The following is a 21155-nucleotide window of genomic DNA, read 5'->3' as shown; positions in this document are numbered from 1 at the left end:
AAGAATAGGCTGAGAAAAAGGCTAGGATAAAGATATTTGCATAAAACATGAGAAAATTACTACCTGTGCAATAATTAAGATAAATATTTGAGACAGCAAAGAGTAGAGGTGAAATGGAGAGAATAGAACGGGAATGTAAAGCAATGTTCCCTGGCGTTTAGTTTGCCATAGTAGACATAAAAACACATTATTCACACAGAACACTGGGTAAATCGACAAAGTTGCTCACGGGCTTAGACTATTGGATCAGAACTTCAGGCTACTCTAGTAATGCCCTAAACCCTGCCACTTGGAGGACCAAGGAGAATCAATATCCCAGCATACCTGAAACCTCTTCAGGAAACTTTGAAAGAAGGTGCAAACCAGAAAAGTTTCCAAAAAATGTCAAGGAAAAGAACAAAAAGGATAACACGACATGAAAGAGAATGTGATTAACTATGGAGGACAGAAAAATAGGTATCTGACCCACAATAGTGTTTCTGAAAAAGAAACAAAAACAGATCCCTGATCCCACAACAGCAGTCATCAAAAGTGTACATAATGGGCACGGTGTCTTATACCTGTAATCCTAGCACTTTGGGAGGCTGAGGTGGGAGGATCACTTGAGGCCAGGAGTTCAAGACCAGCCTGAGCAACATAGTGAGACTTTGTCTCTACAAAATACAAAAAAATCAGCCAAGTGTGGTGGTGCACACCTGTAGTCCCAGCTACTCAGGAGGCTGAGGCAAGACAACCACTTGAGCTCAGAGGTTTGAGGTTACAGTGAGCTATGATCATGTCACTGTACTCCAGTCTGGGTGACAGAGGAAGACTCTGTCTCTAAAAGAAAAAGAAAAGTGTACATAAGAAATATGTCCGAGTTGAAGAAAAGGACTATCAGAGAGACCCATTTTATTCAAGAGAAATTAATAAATAATGTTTACTCATATCCTGATGACATCTTTTTAAATTTCAAGGTTAAAAAACACAACATACGAATTTCCAAAATGGGGAAGACAGGCTAATTAGCAACAAAAAATTAAACTGGCCTTAGTCAGGTCAAGACATTGCAAAGTGGATAGAATATTTTCTCCAGAACAAAAGGAAAAGATTCAAATTCATGGTCCAGTTTATAAGAAATAAATCAAAACTAAGAACTCAAGACCTGTGGAAGTCATGATTTTTAAAAAGTAGCCAGTGAGGTTAAACATAAACATATAAATGTAAGTATAAATAATTGCTATTCAGGTAGTTGGAGAGTTGAAAGCAGAAAGTAATTAACCAAAAATACTTTCGTGTGATAAAAAGAATAACATAATAATGATGTGGTTCTCTACAAAGAGTAAATTAACGAAGACTAGAAGGAAGGGGGAATATATGATGAAATTAGGGCTGAGACAAAGCTCAGAGAACAAAAACACATATACCTTCTTGTCTTGAAGAGTGTTTTAAGACTCAAAATTTACTTGGTTTTTGGTTTTGATAATTTCAGAAATGTAGTGGGTACTTGATTTTACCTTAAAGTTTACCATTACAATATAGGAAATAAAAGCAAGTAAAATGTGGTTCATATTACATGAGCCAGGAAACAAACAAACAAAAAAGAGCAGGATGCCAGAAATATATCACACGTGTCACCTATGTTGATAGATGCATATAGTTTCAGTTTGCCTATTAATTGTAAATAAATGAAGGTGAGATTTTAAAAACTAAAATCCAGTCATGTTATTATAAAGGAACACTTACACATGGTTGGTGGAAATGTAAATTAGTTCCACCATGGTGAAAAACAGTGTGGCGATTCCTCAAAGACCTAAAAACAGAACTACCATTTGACCCAGCAGTCCCATTACTGGGTATATACACAAAGGAATATAAATTGTTCTATCATAAAGACACATGCACGCATAAGTTCATTGCAGCACTATTCACAACAGCAAAGACATGGAATCAACTTAAATGCCCATCAATGATAGACTGGATAATGAAAATGTGGTACACACACACCATGGAATACTATGCAGCCATGTCAAAGAATGAGATCTTGTCCTCTGCAGGAACATGGATAGAGCTGGAGGCCATTATCCTTAGCAAAATAATGCAGGAACAGAAAACCAAATACTGCATGTTCTCTCTTATAAATGATGAAAGCTACATGATGAGAACACATGGACATACAGAGGGAAACAACAGATACTGAGGCCTACTAGAGGGTGGAGGATGGGAGGAGGAACAGGATCAGGAAAAACTACTAATGGGTTCCGGACTTAACACCTGGCTGAATAAATAATCTATACAACAAACCCCCATGACATACAACAAACCTGCACATGTACCTCTGAACTTCAAATATAAGTTAAGTAACGAGTTTCAAGTCAAGGCTAAAAAAAAGCAAAATAAGGCTGGGCATAGTGGCTCACGCCTGTAATCCTAGCACTTTGGAGGCTGAGGCAGGTGGATCACGAGGTCAAGAGATCAAGACCATCCTGGCCAACATGGTGAAACACCATCTCTACTAAAAATACAAAATTAGCTGGGCATGGTGGTGCATGCCTCCCAGCTACTTGGGAGGCTGAGGCAGGTGAATTGCTTGAACCTGGGAGGTGGAGGTTGTGGTGAGCCGAGATGGCACCATTGCATTCTAGCCTGGGCAACAAGAGCAAAATTCTGTCTCAAAAAAAAAAAAAAAAAAAAAAAAGCTGAAAAAAATAAATAAATAAAAGAATTTACATTACCCAATTTCAAGATTTACTAGCTAGAAAGCTATGTTAATTAAGACAGTGTGATACTGGCAAAATGACTGACAAATAAACCAATGGAAAAGAATAGTGTGGTTAGAAATAGACTCATACATAGACAGTTCATTGATCTAGAAAAATGGAACTGGTGAAATTCAACAAAAAAAGATCAATATTATAAGAAATACACACAGAATGTGAGATATCATCACAGACACAGAGAACACAATCTGCCACAGAAAAAATAACTAAGTTGTCTTCATTAAAATAAAAATATCTGACCTTCAAAGGACACCGTTCAGAAAATAGAAGGAAAAATTATAGACTGAGGAAAAAATGTTTGTAATACATAAATCTGACAAAAGACTTGTATTCAGAATATTTAACAAAATGCTACAACTCAGTAACAGTTAAAAATTGACAAAAGTGCAGGAATAGAGGAATGGGCAGTTATTTTTTAAATGAGAGTGGAGCCTCACTTTTGCAAGATGGAAAAGAGTTCTGGAATTTGGTTGAACAATTTGGATGTTTGCGACACTACTGAACTGTACATTTAAAAATGGCTGAAATGATAAATTTTCTGTTATGTGCATTTAGCCACAAGTTTTTAAAAAGTCTTAAGTAGATCCTTCAAAAAAGAAGACCTAAGAATGGTCAATCAGCACGTGAAAAGATGCTCAACGTCATTAATTAGGGAAATGCAAATTAAAATTACAATGAGATAACATTTTAAAATGGTTAAAATTTAAAAACTAACAATATTGGCCGGGCACTGCGGCTCACGCCTGTAATGGCAGCACTTAGGGAGGCCAAGGTGGATGGATCACGAGCAGGGGTTCAAGACCAGCCTGGTCAACATGGTGAAACCCGTCTCCACTAAAAATACAAAAATTAGTCTGGCATGGTGGCGGGTGCCTGTAATCCCAGCTACTCAGGAGGCTGAGGCAGAGAATTGCTTGAACCTGGGAGGCAGAGGTTGCAGTGAGCCGAGATTGTGCCACTGCACTCCAGCCTGGTGACAGAGTGAGACTCTGTCTCAAAACAAAACAAAACAAAAAAACCTAATAATATCAAGTTGGTGGGGATGTGGAACAAGTGGAACTCTCAAAGATTGCTGGTGTGAGGGTAAAATGACGCAGTTACTTTGGAGTACTGGCAATTTTGTTGTTTATTTTTTGTAAAAATCTTTGGCCGGGCGTGGTGGCTCACACCTGTAATCCCAGCACTTTGGGAGGCCAAGGCGGTTGGATCCCTGTGGTCAGGAGTTTGAGATCAGCCTGGCCAACATGGTGAAACCCGTCTCTATTAAAAACACAAAAATTAGCCAGGCTTGGTGGCACATGCCTGTAATCCCAGCTACTCAGGAGGCTGAGGCAGGAGAATGGCTTAAACCCAGGAGGCGGAGGTTGCAGTGAGCCGAGATCATGCCATTGTACTCCAGCCTGGTTGACAGAGCAAGACTCTGTCTCAAAACAAAACAAAACAAAACAAAACAAAACAGAAAAACAACTTTTATTTTAGGTTTAGGGGGTACATGTGCAGGTTTGTTACACAGGTAAATTGCGTGTCATGGGGGTTTGGTGTTCAGATTACTTTATTACCCAGGTAGTAAGCACAGTATCCAACAGGTAGTTTTTCAATCCTCACTCTCCTCCCACCTCCACCCTCAAGTAGGCCCCCATGTCTGTTGTTCCTTTCTTTGTGTCCATGTGTACTCAATGTTTAGCCCTCACTTACAAGTGAGAACATGTGGTATTTGGTTTTCTGCTTCTGTGTTAGTTCACTTAGAATAATGGCCTCTAGCTCCATTCATGTTGCTGCAAAGGACATGATTTTGTTCTTTTTTTATGGCTGCATCGTATTCCATGGTGTATATGTACCACATTTTCTTTGTCCGGTCTACCGTTGATAGGCATTTAGGTTAATTCCATGTCTTTGGCTATTGTGAATGGTGCAGCAACGAACATGTGCATGCATGCGTCTTTGTGGTTTCTTATGCAGTTAAACACACACACTACCTGTGTCCTCACCATTCCACTCCTACCTGAGATATGTTAAAACCTACTTTCACAAGTAATTTGTAAGCAAATGTTTATAGCAGATTTTTTTTTTTTTTATAACAGTCCTAACTGGAAAGAGCCCATTTGTCCAACAAGGCAAAATGAATAAACAAATTGTGGTTTATTCATGCAATAGAACGCTACTCAGCATTACAAAGGAACTTAAGAAGGAACAACTGCCATGGGTACATGCAATAACACAGGTGAATCTTAAAAGCACTGTGCTGTGTAAAATGGGCCAGACATAAGTGAGTATAAACTGTATGAGTCCATCTACATAAATATAAGAAAAGGCAAAACTAACCTATAGTGATAGAAATCAAAACAAAGCTTATTTGGTGTGGTGATGGGGGCAATGTATTATCTGCAAAGGGACATGAGGGAGCTTGAAGGGATGATGGAAATGTTCAATGCCTTGACTTACATGATGGTTACAAAGCAAAACTCTTCAAATGGTACACTTAATATTTGTGCATTTAACCATATGTAAAATATACCCCAATAGTAAGATCATACCAAACTTTTTCTTTCACAGCATTTATCCAAATCTGTAATTTAAATTCCGATATTTCCCTATTAATGCCTATCTTTTCCACACTGTAGGTCAGGCACTATCTAAGCTCTGCAGGTAAAATAGTTTATAAGATGGACCAGTCTGTCACCTCATGGAATTCACAGTCTGTGAATCTAAGAGCCATTTTTGTCTTGTTCACTGTGTTACACTCAGCATGTGGCTTGATGCTTAGTACCTATGTGTACTCAACAAATGTTTGTAGGGTGGATGAATGACTAGAGAGAGGGAACCAAGGGACAGTGTTAGTGGATCTAAAATTCACACATTCACTAGCTTACTCTTTCTCTCCCCTTCCCCATCAGTTTTTCTTAAGTATTTGAAAATCTGTGTACACTCTGATGAGTATCTCATGTGTCAACATACTGTATGGATGTATACATGAAGATTCATAAACTTTGAATCCAGGAAAACAGTGGCACATGGATGGATTCTAGACCAGATGGAGCTCCACCCACCTCCACGGGAAGGTGAATTGCATGGCCACTTGAGGGCAGGGCCAAGATTGTTCTCAGGAAAAATACTGTATCTACTCATGTGCTTGAATTCGTATAATTTTGAGATTTAGAAGTCTGCTTCATAAAGCCTAGATAATTCAAATTTGGACTAGAAAATGTTACCAGCTAACAATCTTAAAAAAGCCTGATTTTGAGTGACACCATATTCTCCTGGATCCTCCAGTGTTTTATTTGCTTAACTGATTAAATTTCTAAAATGAGATTACTCCAACTAAAATTGTAACCTGCAAGTGAGAAGAGGAAAAACCAAGAAGGGAAAAATGACACTATGTATATTCTTATCTACGTAGATCAGTTTAGGAACATTTCAAATAAATCAAGTATTAAAATCCTCAGCAATGTTACTATATAAACTTAGTTACAAACAGGAATTAATTTAATATTATCTTGCAAGTGTACTTAAGTTATTTGATCTCCTGCAGCAACTTAAATTTAGAAAATGGTCTTAAAGTGACAAATGTTGAAAAAAATTTCAGAAAGAAGATGATTTTAGATTGTATGCCTCTTGAAGCAAAAAAAAAAAAAAAAAGAGCATATATTTACATATTTTATGTTTCTTAGGCCCTTCCCCACAAACCCGACTTGTTCTCAGACCACTTAGCATCATAGCAGGTTCTCAATAAAGTTTGTCTCATTTTGGTTTACTTACTAATTAAAATTTTCTGGATATATTTCTATACTGGGCATCATTTACCTTAACATTTAGAGCCCCCAAATGAAAACAGTGAGTCAAATAGTTAAATAATAGCATAATACAGAATTGGTCTTTATCTATTACATGACCTCTAATGTGAAACTGAATGGCTTGGCACTAGGAACGGATTTTCCTATCTTCTTTTTTCCCTTTGGATGTCACTGGAAGCTTACACTCTGAGCTTTGATATTTCCCAACATTACATCCGTGGCCACAAGGGCAGACTAACAGATATGCTCCAGGCAAAATGAGCGTCCCCTCCTCTGAAATTTATACTTGCCCCTATTGTAGCTCAACCATATTGCGCTGTAGCAATCTGTTTACACATCTACCTCTCACACTGGACTGAGCTCTTTGGGTTCAGGCACTTGGTGTCTTACACCCTCAGCATCTAGCAGTGACTGCCTTGTACTAGCTCTACAGCCTGTAATGACAGGGGCTCGATAAACCTTAAACGAGAACAGAAAGAAACAGAGGTATATTCAAAGAGACAAATAGCATCTAAACATTACATGCACTTACAATATAATTGAAGGATGTGTCAGCAAGCACTGCAAACTGACGAAACAGTGTATGCCTTGTAAACATCTCATTCTTAAGGACATGAAAGCTGAAATTTAAAAAATGATGAAACTTAAAATATATGTAAACCATAGGAGAAAGCAAACAAGCATTATGTTAATGAGGTAGGAAACTACATTAAAATTGTAAAATATTACCAAATAAAAGTTTAAAAATATGAGCATGAACATACTACCTCTTTCATTTTTAAAACTACGTGTTGCCTGGGCAAAATGGCGAAACCCCACCTCTACAAACAATAAAAAAAAAAAAAAACCAGTCATGGTGGTACATGCCTGTAGTCCCAGCAATTCAGAAGGCTGAGGTAGGAGGTTCACCTGATTCTGGGAGGTCAAGGCAGCAGTGAGCTGTGACTGCACCACTGCACTTCAGCCTGGGTGACAGAGTGAGACCCTGTCTGACAAAAAAACAACACACACACACACACACACACACACACACACAAAACTTACATGTTTTTCAGCTTGGAAAAGGCAGAGAAATAATGGCAATGATCACCCCTGCTGCCTAGACTGTGATTTCAAAAAGCATTTCTCACTAAAATAATTCAGGGCATCTTTCAGAAATGACTGTTTCTAGATCTAAAGCAATAAATGCACAGAATGAACCTGGGACATTTTATTCTACCAGAATTCAACAAAGTCATCAAAGATTATGTTAAAAGAACACAGTAATCAGCTTGAAAGAGCTCCTGTTGACTTAGGATTGGAGAAATCACACATCAAAGATAATAAGAACTAGACTGTGTTGAAACATCACACGTATATTAGCTATTTGGGAAATTCTTAGCCTATCTTGATCACAAATGATGCTAAAATTAGGAGATTTGCTGTCAGGAAGACATACTCTGTACAGAAAGCAAGAGAATGGCTGGACAACCTTTAGCTAGAGTCCAGCAAGGAACAAAAATCACAGCATTTACTCACACAAAAGACTCTTTGAAGAGATTAGATGTGTGACATCCCTTCAGCCGTCTCAGTAGAGTGCAAAATAGAGATGAGATTATCTAGGAAAGATCTGAGAAGGAGCCTCCTGTCTAATGAAGTGACTTCCCATGACAAACATGGGAGAACCATAAGATTTTGAACACGTTATATCAGCAACAACACTGCCGGATTGCACTGAAAAGGACAGAGAAGGGAAATACATGAAAGAAGGTTATTGGATTCCCAAAATTCTACAGGCAGGATAAAACTACTCAGGGTCAAACATGTGCTACCTTTCTTTTCTTTTCTTTTTTTTTTTTTTTTTTGAGACAGAGTCTTGCTCTGTCACCCAGGCTGTAGTGCAGGGGCATGCTCTCGGCTCACTGCAAACTCCCCCTTCCGGGTTCATGCCATTCTCCCGCCTCAGCCTCCCAAGTAGCTAGGACTACAGGTGCCCACCACCACGCCCAGCTAATTTTTTGTATTCTTTTTAGTAGAGGTGGGGTTTCACCATGTTGGCCAGGATGGTCTTGATCTCCTGACCTCATGATCCGCCTGCCTCAGCCTCCCAAAGTGTTGGGATTACAGGTGTGAGCCACTGCACCTGGCCAACATGTGCTACCTTTCATGAAAGAGGATATTTGACTCAGTAGTAGTGCTTTGGGCCCAGCAGGTGGAACCTTGAGTCACAGAGAATTAGCCCAGGCCTTGAACCCTAATGGCATTATGCTGAAACAATTTTAAAATTGTTTGGACTAGCGACTCAATTTTCCCCTTCTACTTTCTCCCCTTTCAAACAAGAATGTCTATAGCCATTATTGACATTTATGTCAATACAGTGCCTTTCCCACTATTGTATTTGGGAGCAAATAATCTATAATTTCAAAAGTCTACATATGGAGAGAAATTTTGTCCCAGGATGAATTATAACCAGAGTCTTACCATACCTAATTTAGATGATGCAAACTGACACTTTTGAGGTTGATAACACCTAGACGAAATTTTGGACTTGAGTTGATGCTGTAATGGGTTGAGACTTTGGGGGATATTGGGATGTGGTAAATGCATTTTGCATGCAGGATAGGCACGATCGTTTGGGGGCCAGAAGGTTGACTGTAGCAGAGTGAACATTGTCCCCCATGAAAATATCTACTTTCTAATTCCTGGAAATTTTGAGTATGCTACCTAACATAGTAAAAAGAACTTTGCAGATGTGATAAATTACAAATCTTGAGATAGAGTAATTATTCTAGATTATTTAGTGGGCCCAATGTAATCACAAGGGTTTTTTTAAAGAAGGAAGCAGGAGGATCAGAGTAGACAAGAATGAAGCAGAAATAATACATGGAAAGATAATAGCTAAGAATGTTCCAAAATTCAGAAATGACATTGACCCATAAAGAGCTAGATCAGATAAATAGAAGGAACTATACCTAGAGACATCATAATAAAACTAATGATAACCAAAGATCAAGGGAAAAAATTTAAAGTACCCAGACATGAAAAAAAAAAAAGCAACAAGACTTGACAGCTGACTTCTCAACAGCGACAATGAAGGCCAATGTACTGACATTATTTTTTAAATTTTTTTAAATTTATTTACTCATTTTGAGATGGAGTCTAGTTCTGTTGCCCAGGCTGGAGCACAGTGGCGCGATCTCGGCTCACTGCAACCTCTGCCTCCCAGATTCAAGTGATTCTCCTGCCTCAGGCTCTCAAGTAGCTGGGATTACAGGTGTCTGCCACCACGCTCAGCTAAGTTTTGTATTTTTAGTAGAGACAGGGTTTCACTGTGTTGGCCAGGGTGGTCTCGAACTCCTCACCTCATGATCTTCCCGCCTCAGCCTCCCAAAGTGCTGGGATTACAAGCATGAGCCACCACGCCCGGCCTACTGACATAATTAATGGGCTGAAAAAATAACTGTCAAGATAGAATTCAATACTTGGCAAAAACTTTCTTCAATAATGAAGGTAAAATAATGACATTTTCCTCTAAAGAAAAGCTGAGAGAATTATTTGCCAGCAAACCTGTATTAAAAATGAAGAAACAAAAAATGAAAGAGAGTTATTCAGGCAGCACGAAAATGATCCCAGATGAAAACATAATAAGCAGAAAAGCCCAATAAAGAGTAAATGTGTGAGTAAATATAAATAAATACTGAGTTTGCCAAACAACAATAGCAACCTTTCATGGAGTTAAAAAAATAGAGACTTAAAATTAAAATGTAGGAGAAAATTAAATGGAGTGAAAATAGTCTAAGGTTCTAGAATACTTGGGAGAGTGGTATCAACAGTAATTTCTAAAACACTGCAATAAGCTAAGAAAATTTTACAAAGGAGAAATTTCAAAAAAAGAAAATGAATAACAAATTAATAAAAGAAAATATGGAATAAGAAAGGTTGATTGGTTCAAAACAAGGCAAAAAAGAGAGAAGGAGAAATATAAAACAGGTCAGTCAAATAGAAAACAACTTGTTACGTAGTAAATACAAACCCAACCATAGTATTTTCACTAAAAGTAAATAAAGTATGCCAATTAAATAAAATAAAGCTGACAGATTAGGTTAAAAATCCAATTACATGCTGATTACAAGAAACACATTCAAATATAGAAATAAGATAGGCTGAAAGAAAAAAGTTGGAAAAAAATACACCATGTACTCTTAACTGATAGTTAAGCAGACATTAAGGTAAGGAGCATTACTAAAGATAAAAACATTTCATAATGATAAACATTACTGATAACTTCACAAGATGAGATTAGAATCTAAATTGTGGGTACTCAACAACTAAGATGTAAACTATGTAAAGCAAAAATGGACAGATTAAATTAAGAAATAGATACATCTATAATTATGGTAGAAAATTTAATACTTCTATCTTAATACTTGGATATAATGACAAAAAATTAATAATTATATAAAAGATAGAAACAACAAAATTAATAGGTTGACCTCATTGAAATATTTAGAACTCTGCACCCATCAATGATAACATTTTTCATTCTTTTCAAGAATAAAAACGTTTTAAAAACTTGGCCATAAGTTGAGTCGTAAAACAAACATGAAGACATTTTAACAGATTAAAATTATTCAGAGTAAGTACTCTGAGCACAAGAGAATTAAACTGGAAATATAACTAGCAAATCTTCAACTTACTGGAAATAAAACATATTACTTCCTTTTTTTCTTGAGAAAAGGTCTCACTCTGTCACCCAGGCTAGAGCGCAGTGGCATGAACAGGGCTTAATGCAGCCTTGACCTCGTCGTGGGTTCAAGCACTCTTCCTGCCTCAGCCTCCCATGTAGCTGGGACCACAGGTGCATGCCACGACACCTAGCTAATTGTTTTATTTTTTGTAGAGATGGGTTTCACTTTGTTGCCCAGGCTGGTCTCAAACTCCTGAGCTCAAGCAATCCTTCTGCCTTGGTCTCTCAAAGTGCTGGGATTACAGGCATGAGCCACTGTGCCCAGCCCGTATTACTTCTAAATTACCCATGGATCAAAGAAGAAATCAAAATGAATTTAGAAAATATTTTGTTTGAGTGATAATAAATATATTATATGTCACAACTTGTGGGAGGCAGCTCAAACAATACTTAGAAGAAAATATGTAGTGTTAAATGCATATATTCAAAGAAAAGAAGTCTGAAAAATCAATGATCTAGGCTTCCTTTCTGAAATCTAGTAAAAAGACAGCAAATAAAACATTAAAAAGTAGAAGGAAACAAGATAAAAGCAAAAGTCAATTACTCTATCAAAAAACCATCAGAGCTAATAAATGAATTCAGTAAAGTTACAGGATACAAAATAAACATACAAAAATCAATTGTTTCTATATACCAACAATGAGCTATCCAAAAAGAAATTTTTTAAAATTCCATTTATAATAGCATCAAAAAATAAAGTACCTGGGTATAAATTTAACCAACGAGGTAAAAGATCTGTATCTTGAAAACTATAAAGCGCTGAAGAAAGAAGTTAGATACAAATAAATAAAATGTTATCTTGTATTCATGAATTAAAATAAGTAATATTGTCAAGATGTCTATACTACCCAAAGTAATCTACAGATTAAATGCAATTGCTACCAAAATTGCAATGGCAGTTTTCACAGAAGTAGGAAAAATAATCCTAAAATTTTATGGAACCATAAAAGACCCCAAATAGCCAAAGCCCTTTTGAGAAAAAAGAACAAAGCTGGAGGAAGCTCACTTCCTGATTTGAAACTATGTTACACAGCTATAGTAATCAAAATGTGATTGTACTGACATGAAAATAGACACTTAGACCAATGGAACAGATTAGAGAGCTCAGAAATAAGCTCATGCATATATGGCCAACTAATTTTTGACAAGAGTGACAAGAATACACAATGGGGGAAAGGATAATCTCTTCAACAAATGATGTTGAAGAAACAGGATATCTACATGCAAAAGGATGAAATTAGACCCCTATATTACACAGTACACAAAAATTAACTCAAAATGGATTAAAGGCCTAAACATAAGTCCTGAAACCATAAAATTCTTAGAAGAAAACATAGGAGAAAAAGCTTTTTCACGTTGGCCCTTGGCAATGATTTTTTGAATATGATACCAGGTGCACAAGCAACGAAAACGAAAATGAATAAGTAGGATTATTTCAAACTACAAAGCTTCCTCACAGCAAAAAACAACAACATGGAAAGGCAACTTAAGGAATGGAAGAAAACATTTGCAAGCCATACATCTGATAAGGGGTTAATATCCAAAATATACAAGAAACTCAGTTTAACAGCAAGAAAACAACCCGATTTTAAAATGGACAAAGGAACTGAATAGACATTTCCCCAAAGAAGACACACAAATGGCCAAGTATATGAAAAATTGCTCAATATCAGTCATCATCAGAAAAATGCAAATCAACAGCACAATAAGATATCACCTCACTCCTGTTGGAATGGCTATTACCAGAAAGACAAAAGATAACGAGTGATGGTGAGGATGTGGAGAAAAGTGGACCCTTGCACACTGTTGATGGGAATGTAAATAGTTCAGCCACTGTGAAAATCAGTCTGAGATTTCTCAAAGAACTTAAAATAGAGCTACTCTTTGATCCAGCAACTCCACTGCTGAGTATAAATCCAAAGGAGTATAAATTGTCCTACCATAAGGACACATGCACATGTATGTTCATTGCAGCACTGTTCACAATAGCAAAGATATGAAATCAACTTAGATGCCCATCAATGGTAAACTGGATTAAAAAATATGGTACATATACACAATGGAATACTGCACAGTCATAAAAAAGAAGAAATCATGTCCTTTGCAGCAATGTGGATGGAGCTGGAGGCCATTATCCTAAACGAACTAACACAGGAACAGAAAACCAAACACCCCATGTTCACACTTATAAGTGGGGGCAAAACAATGAGTACACATAGACACAAAGATGGGAACAACAGACATCAGGGCCTACTTGAGGGTGGAGGTTTGGAAGAGAGTGAGGATTGAAACACTACCTATCAGGTACTATGCTGATTACCTGGGTGACAAAATTGTCTGTACACCAAATCCCTACGACATGCAAGTTACCCATGTAACAAACCTGCACCCATACCCCCTGACCTAAAATAAAAGTTAGAAAGGAAAAAAAGTTTTTTAATTAAAATTAAAATTTTAAAAAGTCAATGAAAAGACATATGAGAAAAGTTCAGCAAAGGCAATTATTTCTTTGAAATAAATAACACAAAATTGATAACTCCCAACAGACTAAGAAAAAAGGAGAAATACACAAATTCTCGGGAATGAAACACAAATATCAGGAATGAAAAAGGGACATCACCAGATCTTACAGTTACAGTCATGCACTGCATAATGATGTTCAGTCAAAGACGGACTGAATATACAATGGTGGTCCCACAAGATTATAATGGAGCTAAAAAGTTCTCACTGCCTCGTAACATCCTGACAATCCCGACCCTGTGTAGGCCTATACTAGTGTATGTGTTTGTATCTTAGTTTTTAACAAAAAAGTTTAAAAAGTAAAAAATAAAAAAAAAAATTTAAACACAGACAAAAGCTTAAAGAATAAGAATATAAAGGAAAAAATTATACACATATATTTGAGACAGGGTCTCACTCTGTCACTCAGGTTGGAGTGCAAGGCATGATCCCAACTTACTGCAGCCTCAACCTCCTGGGCTCAAGTGATCCTCCCACCTGTCAGGCTGCCACGTAGCTGGGACTACAGGTGTGCACCAGCACGTGAAAAAATAATCTTATATAGCTGTACAATATGTTTGTGTTTAAAGCTGTGTTATTACATAAGAGTCAAAAAGTTTTAAAAATTAGAAAGTTTATAAAGTAAAAAAATTACAGTAAGCTAAGGCTAATTGGTTATTAAAAATATATATATATTTTTTGTAAATCTAGTGTAGCCTGGGTGTCTAGTGTTTACAAAATCTACAGTAGTGTATGGTAACGTCCTAGGCCTTCACATTCACTCACCACTGGCTCACCCGAGCAACTTCCACTCCTGCACGCTCCATTCGTGGTGAGTGCCTTATACAGGTGGACCATTCTTTATCTTTTATACTGCATTTTCACTGTATCTTTTCTATGTTTAGGTATATTTAGATGCATAAACACTTACCATTGTGTTACAATTGCTTACAGTATTCAGTTACAGTCTCCTGCTGTGCAGGTTTGCGGCCTAGGAGCAATAGGCTATACCATATAGCCTAGGTGTGTGGTAGGCTATGCCATCTAGGTGTGTAAGCACACTCTAAGATGCTCACACAATGATGAAATTGCCTAATGACATGTTTCTCAGAATGCATCCCTGTCATCAAGTGACACATGACTGTCATTTATATATATAATATGATGATATTATGAATAACTTTATATCAATAGACAATTCAATGAAATAAGAAAATTCCCAAACATAAAAGACAACATAAATTATCGAACTGATTAGAAGAAACTGAAAATTGGAATAGCCCAATTTTTATGACAAATTGAATGTTACTGAAAACTTTCCCCAAGGGAATGATAAGCATTCAATTCAGAATATTTGCTAATTGGGAGGAGAGGTGACAGGCGCTGGATGGGCAACAGGGACCATGAAGCTACTGCTAATTCCTTCTTTCTTTACCTGTGTGGTGAGGACAGAGGTGTTCACTTTGTTGAAGTAAGGAGCAGTGTAGAGTTTCTGTTTACAGCGGGTTCCAAGGTGAGGGGACTACATGAGCAGAGTGGGCCTTCACCTTGCATGCCCTATCTAGATTTCTGATGTTTGCAGTCTCTCTGGTATGGCAGTCTAGCACTCTGAGTTGAGGCGGGTGGGGAGAGGAGGGGAGGGCAGGAGAAGGGATGTGTGCATGGACCTCTTCTATATATGCAAGCCAGAGTGGCACGGGAACTACCTGTAACATTTATGTGCTTGGTAAGCGTAGTGGGCAAAAGTGAATCCATCTGGCCTGGAGCCCATCAGGCAGAACAGAGGTGGCTCAGGTGGATGCATGTGGATTGCTGCCTGGTGTGGAGGTGGTAACAGCGGTATCACTGTGGCATTAGCCAGGTAGGGATATGTTCCAAAGCTGATGTGCCACACCTGCATACTGTTTGTGCAATAATGATGACATCAGCAGCTGCACCTGGCTTGGCACACCAAGAGGAAGGACTATCCCCACCCTTGTCAGCACTGCTCACATTCAATCTTCCTGGAAATAAGAACTCAGCAGAGTTGGAAAAGGAGCTTGGCAATGAAACCCTGAATTGGACTGGGACCCAATATAAATCATGAATTGACTGAGAAACCATTGAGTTGGACTCTGATCTTGACCGGCTAAGGTGAGGTTTTTCCTCTACTAAACAAAAATGAGTGCATCTAATCTAGGATCAGTTATAGTAAAATGAAATTACCATGTTAGCCCACGTAAGTCTGTGACTGCACAATTAATCTCCATACCACACCGCGATGAAGTACTCTATACAAATGCACTCTCTACGGTGCTGTATATGCCACATTGAATTAATAACTGCAGCTGCAGCCTAAGTAGAGAGACATAATCTACAATGTCCCAATTAGTTGGTTAAATGAGAAAACATAGAAAGTGTATAGTAATAAATACTTCTGCTTTCCTAAATATTTAGATATCAACATAAAGTCTGCAGAGACCAAAACGATTAATATGATTGTCAACAACTTAGTTAATAGAAAATCAATTAGAAGTAAAACTTTAAACTCCATCTCTACTAAAAATACAAAAAAGAAAATTAGGCAGGCATGGTGGTGGGGGCCTGTAATCCTGGCTACTCAGAAGGCTGAGGCCAGAGAATCACTTGAACCCAGATGGAGGTTCCAGTGAGCCGAGATTGCGCCACTGCACTCTAGCCTGGGCAACAAAAGCAAAAACTCCCTCTCAAAAAAAAAAAAAAAAAAAAAAAAAAAAAAACAGCAAAACTGATACATTCTCGTAAATCATCATTGAATAATAGCGTAAATCCCGTAGGGTCAGAGACAAGGTAAATCTTAAGGATGAAAGTGAACCCTAAGGAAATAAATAAGGGAAAGTCATTTTATTCAGCACTAGAGATAATCCAAAACCTATGTGCAGGGAAATGAAATAAAGTGCATATTTAAATTTTCTTTTGTCTCACACGTATCTACATTCTGTTCTTAAATAACTGTGTGAGACAGGGCAGGTGTTAATATGCACATTTTACACAGCACAAAATACTTTTCAGCACATACATGAAACACAGGTAGGAGATCATTTCAGCACCAAACAGAACAAGGCAGAACATTTTACTACAAGGTGTTTTTGCTCTCAATCCTGTGTTTTTTCTGTCTTGGCGTGGATTCTTTGTGCCCCCTCACTTAGGATGAATTATTCCCATATAATATACATAGCCAAGTATAGAAGTTTATACAGACAAAATCCATAGTGTGTGCTTATGAAATACATTGCAAACGTAGGGCATTGCCATTCCAAGATCTTATGTGTAAGCTTCAAGTTTGACCTCCGATGGCCTGCACCAGAACAACATTAAATCCATCGTGCCTGGATGATGCTTGACTGTGAAAGAATATTGTAAAAGAACTTCCCACATGTGTTAAGGAAGAGAATCTGGGGGAAATTATGGCAGAACACAACTAAACAGAAGACAGATTTTTAATGTTAACATGTTAGGGTAAGGGAAAAAATAAGCATTTTTTCAATATGCATCATCTTTGTCCTTTTCAGAATTTTACAGTTTCACTTCCTCCATTTTGAAAAAGGCAAAGAGGATATTGGGAAGAGAAATAAAATGTTTATGTGAGTGAAAAACAGATCTGAGAGGTTGAGGAATTGGAGCTGTTGTGTCTGGTAGAGGATCTGATATATAAGGCAACTTTATAAAGACAATACAAACTAGTTACATATCATTGTGTGCAAATGAGCAGGAAAAGGTTTTAATAGCCCTATGAAAGAAGATGACTAAATAGGTCTGATTAAACCAGGTAATAAGAGAGTCTGTCTGTCCTGCTGATCTTTTAAAACAGAAACACAGGGAATGAAAACACCTCGAATGATTTCACTTCTCAGTGATTTTGATTACTCTTCTATTTTAGACCAATCATTTTGCATTTCTTGTGAAAGTATATGAGGTGATTTAACATTAATATGTAAAAAAGTTGCAAGGTTCACAACTTCCTTAAAGGATGATTAGTCACGTTTTTAGAAATAGAATTTGTATATATCACACCATACCTGTTCCTGAGAATAAAGAATCTCTTTTCCCAGCTTTTGCTTAGTCGTTCTGCTTCCTTCCTAAACCTATAATAAATTTACAGATGGTTAAATATTGCATTAGTTACAAATGCACATTATGTCTCATTACCAGTGCCTTTCACTCTGTTACCAGTACCTTTCCACCTTCTTTTTCTCGTTCTCTAAATTTGCCTTTAATGCTTCTATTTGAGACTCCAAAGCTTGTTTGTCTTCAACCTTTCAATAGAAAATATATCACAAAGTTAATTACACAAACAATATATCTTGTTTCTCCATAAATCTGAAAAGACTATTTCTGTAAATAGTATATATATTCTAATTACTATCAAAAATAATTTGAGGCAGGGCACGGTGACTCACACCTGTAATCCCAACATTTTGGGAAGCCAAGGTGGGAGGATGGCTTGAGCCTAGGAGTTTTAGACCAGTTTGGGCAATATAGTGGGACCTTGTCTCTACAAAAAATTAAAAATTAGCAAGGCATGGTGGTGTGCACCTGTAGTCCCAGCTACTTGGAAGGCTGAGAAGGGAGAATTACATAAGCCCAGGAGGTCAAAGCTGCAGTGAGCTGTGATCACGTCACCACACTTCAGCCTGGATGACAGAACGAGACCCTGTCTCAAAAAAAAAATTTCTTTTCAAGAGAACAATGAGTTATATTCACTTGTAAATTACCAAACATAGGAACGGTTTAAGATCCCATGCCTCTATTTCCTGTAAATGGTGAACTTAGAAGCAGTAAGCTCTAAACAATATTACAAAGCAACCAAAATTTATCTTCATCAGCCGCACAAGCTGCCCCTTTTTGTAAATTGTATATTGTGTTTTCCTTCACTTACTGTGGTCTCTCCATCTCTTTGTCATAGGAAGCAGCTTCCCCCAGTTACTCATTTCTTCCTTCTATCAAAACAGTTCTCAAGAAAGGATCTTACCAACTCACAGTAGATCTTTATGCCATTTATCAATAATGTTTATATTTTGCAAGAGGATGAAGTTTCAGCAAAAGGAATGAATCTCTAATAGATGAATTGTAGGCATATCATGAATGAGAGAGACTTCCGTGGATGTGGCAGGGATGTGCTACAGAATCATACTAATGAGGCAATCAGGTCCTCTGTCTCTTCATAAGGCTAATTCTCAGTGTAGCTTCCAAAGTCATTGCTACTTTCTAAGCAAATTGCTACTTTCTAATATAAACAATAACTAGGTTCATAATAATAGTCATATTAGTCATTATTACACCTTAGATCCTGATATCTTCATCTTTTCTTCTTCATGTGTCCCAATAGGTGCTGTATAGCTTACCTGGCAAGAAAATAAACCAAGGTAAATATAAATTTTCAAATTAATGCATAACAATGTGGCTTTTCTGCAGCTTTAAGAAAGAGAACTGAGACTTACAATATGCCAACCATAGTCCCCTGGCAGTCTTCACTGTCTTATATAATTTAGATATTTCAGTGTTTATATGTAGCATTTGCAATCAGACCACGGCAGCCCATTGAAAATAATTTTCCTATTAATAATACCAGTTTTTAAAAAATGCATTTTATTATAGTCTCACTTTCATTGTATCTGTTTCGCTTTCAAAAAATCCTATTAGAAAGGTGCTAGATCTCTTGGATCTATCCTCCATATTTTAACTTTTTTCGTTATTTCTGTCTGCCATTTTGCACTATGTTCTAGGAAAATTTCTTCACTTTATCTTCCAGATTATTAATTCTTAAGTTGTGTCAATTTTATTATTCAGCCTGTCTACTGCTTTTTTTTTTTTTTTCAGTTTTATTTGTTCCTTTTAATAAATTGTTCTTTGGTTCAGACTGTTCCTTTTTCATGGCTGCCTGTCCTTGCTTAATAGAAAAAAGTTTCTCTTGAATGTCTCCCAAAATATTTTTTATAGAAATAATATATTTTAAATTTTTGTCTGTTCCCTGAATTAACTGTTTCATGCAGGGCCAAGTGCTTTTCTTGTCCTCTTTGTTCACTCTGTAAATATTTGCTGAATGCTTATTATATGCCAAGAATTGTTTAAGCACTGGAGATACAATAGAAAACAAAATTGAGCTAAAGTAGAGAAGGCAGATTTGAGATAAATTACAAAAGAGGTCAAATTTAGGGGACTTTTTGAGTGAGGACAGAGCTGCCTGAAATTTCTCATTTGGGCAGGTAGACGGAGAATGAACCTATTCACTAAGAACAAACAGTAAGAATTGGAACAATTTTGTGTGCTAGCCTTTTGTTTGTTTTCGATAAATTCAGATTTACCAAAACACTTTGAGTCTCAGGTACCCATGGCCTGTTTGAATGAAAACATGTAATAGGCAACTGGTTTGGCTCTGTGTCCCCACCCAAATCTCATCTTGTAGCTCCCATAATCCCCATGTGTTGTGGGAGAGACCTGGTGGGAGATGATTGAATCATAGTGGCGGGTCTTTCCCAAGTTGTTCTCATGATAGAGAATGGGTCTCACAAGATCTGATGGTTTTAAAAATGGGAATTTCTCTGCACAAGCTCTCTCTTTGCCTGCTGCCATCCATGTAAGACGTGACTTGCTCCTCCTTGCCTTCTGCCATGATTGTGAGGCCTCCTTAGTTATGTGGAACTGAAAGTCCATTAAACCTCTTCTTCCCAGTCTCGGGTATGTCTTTATCAGCAGCATTAAAACAGACCAACATAGCAACTGAGACAGGGCCTGGAATTTGAGAGATGGGTTGATCCTAGATATATAATTTAGGATTCCTCAGTATGTGGGTTGAAGCTAAAGATTTGGATAAGGCCATTCATGAAACTAATAGTCAGAGAAAAGCATGTGATCAGGGATGGAAGCCCACATCCCTGGCAATGGCTAACCTGGCATTTTTTTTCTTCTTCAACTTTTATTTTAAGCTCTGGGGTACATGTACAGGATGTGCAGGTTTGATCCATAGGTAAATGTGTGCCATGGTGGTTTGCTGCACAGATCAATCCATCACCTTGGTATTAAGCTCAGTATCCATTAGTTATTATTTCTGATGCTCTCCCTCTTCTCATGCCTCCCCCCAACAGGCCCCAGTTGTGTGTTGTTCCCTCCCATAGTCCACGTGTTCTCAGCATTCAACATCCACTTAGAAGTGAGAACATGTGGTGTTTGGTTTTCTGTTCCTGCATTAGTTTGCTGAGGATAACCACTTTCAGCTCCATTCATGCCCCTGCAAAGGACATGATCTCATTCCTTTTTATGGCTGCATAGTTCCACGGTGTATATATATCATATTTTGTTTATCCAGTCTATCATTAATGGGCATTTGGGTTGATTCCATGTCTTTGCTATTGTGAATAATGC

General features: G+C 37.4%; 1 protein-coding gene across 1 annotated transcript in view; it reads right to left on the bottom strand.

Moving 5' to 3' along the window:
* Nucleotides 1–21155, bottom strand: part of C11H10orf67 (chromosome 11 C10orf67 homolog) — a 133198-nt gene that overhangs the window by 30918 nt on the left and 81125 nt on the right. Inside the window, exons 11-13 of the mRNA XM_030941281.1 lie at nucleotides 17970–18049; nucleotides 17813–17878; nucleotides 7083–7170 (exon numbers count right to left, since the gene is read on the bottom strand). Coding sequence (XP_030797141.1) covers nucleotides 7083–7170; nucleotides 17813–17878; nucleotides 17970–18049 — 234 coding nt within the window. The remainder of the gene's footprint in view (nucleotides 1–7082; nucleotides 7171–17812; nucleotides 17879–17969; nucleotides 18050–21155) is intronic.

This window comes from Rhinopithecus roxellana, chromosome 11 (genome assembly GCF_007565055.1).
Source record: "Rhinopithecus roxellana isolate Shanxi Qingling chromosome 11, ASM756505v1, whole genome shotgun sequence".
Lineage (NCBI taxonomy): Eukaryota > Metazoa > Chordata > Mammalia > Primates > Cercopithecidae > Rhinopithecus > Rhinopithecus roxellana.
This window is presented reverse-complemented; position numbering and strand designations above follow the sequence as displayed.